Below are 2,685 nucleotides of genomic sequence, written 5' to 3' on the forward strand. Positions count from 1 at the left end.
CCCCCCCCAAATAAACAAGAAAAACCCCACAACAAACCAAAACCCCTTAATTCTTTGATGGCATATTCAGGCTGAAAGGAAGGTGTAAATTGGTATCTCATAAAAATTACTAATAATCAGTATGGTCTGCTAACTGCTAACTTCCAGCGTGGCTCTGTCTGACCAGTGCACTCTTAGCCTGGGCTGCAGAGAGCTAGACAAGGGCGTGCTGTTTCCAAAGAGCAGAATGGCAACAGTTGCAGCTCATGGTTTTTAAAGGAGATGAGAATTTATCTTTGGTCTATGTCTGTAGTAAATAAATGCAAAGATTAGTAAATGGAAATCGCAACAGATGTCAGCACCTCCAAAAAAAAGAAAGAATGACATGTGCGCCTCTGAGGCTGAAAAAGAAATTGCTCTTGGTCAGAATAAAGTTATGGCAACTAAGTTTGAGCTCCTTATCCCTGGACTGCCTAAAGCTGAGACTGAAAGAATTTGACCTAGTAGGAGGCAGCCTGAGGGTGGTGACTGCTGTCCCACAGCGCCATCTCCTGCAACCAGCCTTTCCTGTCAGCCCCTCCCCTGGATAGTGGAATTGCAAAAGGAATTGCATAGTAATCAGAATGAGAAATTGTCCGTGGCTGACAAAAGTACTAGTAAATCATCCCATCTATACCATGGCTAATTAAATAATGGCCGGCTAATTTGAAGCAGCATATCTAGCCCTGGCTAGAAGAGTTCTTAAGTACCGTACTCCAATTTCAATTTCAACTCTTCTGTTGTGAGGTTTTGCTAGCAGATTAACATTCCACTCCTGCCTTCATTATTCAAAATTATTCACAGACACTCGCATGTGAATAAATCTACATTATTTTCTCAAATAATTTGTGGGCATGTTGTTGCAGAGTTACCCTTATAGCTGCGTATGCCAAATGGGAAACTTCCTCAGGCAATGAGCCTCAACTTGAATGTTGTTTTCAATGATTTTCCAAATTTAGACTCCATAGAAACTTACTAGAGTTTGGCGCACTGACAGGATAGGTAGGTCTGTGGTCCTTTGCCCATGCTGTGAAAAGGATGATCAATAAATGTCAATAAAAAAAAGTTTCTAGATGGAATCAGGTCGTGTCTCCTGAAGCATCAGGATGAGCTCAGGTCTGACTGCAAAAAGCTATTGCATATACAAAGTCGTCCTGTAGTCCATAGTTTTTGTAATCTGTGGCTGAGATTCCTAAGCTTATACTCCTGCTGGTGGGAAGTTTGTGGGAGTTTTCCCAGATTCTCTGTGAACAATACTAAAACCCTGACTGGTTCTTTTCGGAGCTTCCTCCAGCAAAAAGGGGAGCACCTGAAAGCGGGAGTCTCTAACTCTCTTGTAGTCTTGATCCTGTTATTTGATATTTAGGTTTGATTAAGAAAAAAATACCTAGTCAGTTGCTTCGTTAGTTGTTTGAAATACAGCAAAACTCAAAGGCAAATAACCATCTGCATCATTTTGTGTGATGAGACTGAGTGGCATGGTACTGTTGGGAGCAATGAAGCACGAAAGTTCCCTTCTGATTTCATTCACCTTTACTGATCACAGGAGCTGACTGTAGTGTATGCTTGGGGGAAGTTCTGGCCCTGGTAAGGTCAATGGCATTTGCTGAGATCCTTTTGAAGGATACTGATGATGCACTGCTGCCAGCAGAATCTACACAATTGCTGCCTAACAGTGTGCTATTCCTTTCTCTTGCAGGTGGTAGGAATTTTTGCAGGATTTGGCCTTCTACTTTTGGTGGCCTCCCCTTTCCTTCTACTTGCTACACCATTTGTTCTGTGCTGCAAGTGCAAATGTAATAAAGGAGATGATGACCCTCTACCTACCTAAACTGAGAAAAGATTGGACTCATCACAACGCGTGTTTTAATTTTATCGTTGCTGTTTCTCTTGCACTTACATTTCTGTAGCCTTACTTGCGCCATTCTGCTTTTCTTTGACATAGAGTCTTGGTTCCAGGAACTGTTGTTACTACTGTTGCATAGATAATAGATAAGGAGGGTGATGGAAGGCAAGCGTGGTGCTAAAGGGAGACCATAGACCCGGGTAGCTATCTGAAGTGAAGAGATGATATGCTAAAAACAACACAAAGTTTCCGCTGCCCTGCTGGTGAACTGGGAATGGTACTGAATGACATCAGCAAAACAAGCTGAAAGTGATTACAAATCTAAACTTTTGCATATCTGCTCACCTCCAAATTTGGTGACTTATTCCTGTATGTATTTAAGTTGCCTATCATATAAATCAGATAGTCAACTTAGTGTGACTTTACCATATTTATTACATATCTGTTTTTGTTAAAACCATCACAGTATCCTTTTTTTTTAGTACTTTTTTCCAAATATATACAAAATCAATAAGGTGCGTATAGGCCATTCTATGCCTTTCTTTAAATTCGGGAAGGGTCAGACGGACAAAGTTTGTCCTTTTGCCGTCCAGGAATTTTTTAGTCTTATAAGGAATTTGTTTGAAAGCTACATTTTAAAAACTGATGAAGCTGTAAGGTTGAATGGTGACACAAACCTGCTATCTAATCAAGGTTCTTTTAAAAAAGCATTGGTGGTATTGATTACCACTGGACCATGAGTGTTTTCCTGAATTGTTATTTTTTTGCTGTTGTTTAGGATTCTGCTACACTTACAGGGCTATGTAACTTCTAATCCAGGT

General features: G+C 40.6%; 1 protein-coding gene across 1 annotated transcript in view; it reads left to right on the plus strand.

Moving 5' to 3' along the window:
• Positions 1-1,849, plus strand: part of RNF144A (ring finger protein 144A) — a gene marked incomplete at its 5' end in the record, with an annotated part of 9,395 nt that extends 7,546 nt beyond the window's left edge. Inside the window, one exon of the mRNA XM_010141500.1 lies at positions 1,718-1,849. Within this exon, the coding sequence (XP_010139802.1) occupies positions 1,718-1,849 (132 nt within the window). The remainder of the gene's footprint in view (positions 1-1,717) is intronic.
• Between the last annotated feature and the right edge of the window lie 836 nt (positions 1,850-2,685).

This window comes from Buceros rhinoceros, unplaced genomic scaffold, assembly GCF_000710305.1.
Source record: "Buceros rhinoceros silvestris isolate BGI_N320 unplaced genomic scaffold, ASM71030v1 scaffold12138, whole genome shotgun sequence".
In the NCBI taxonomy this organism is placed as follows: domain Eukaryota; kingdom Metazoa; phylum Chordata; class Aves; order Bucerotiformes; family Bucerotidae; genus Buceros; species Buceros rhinoceros.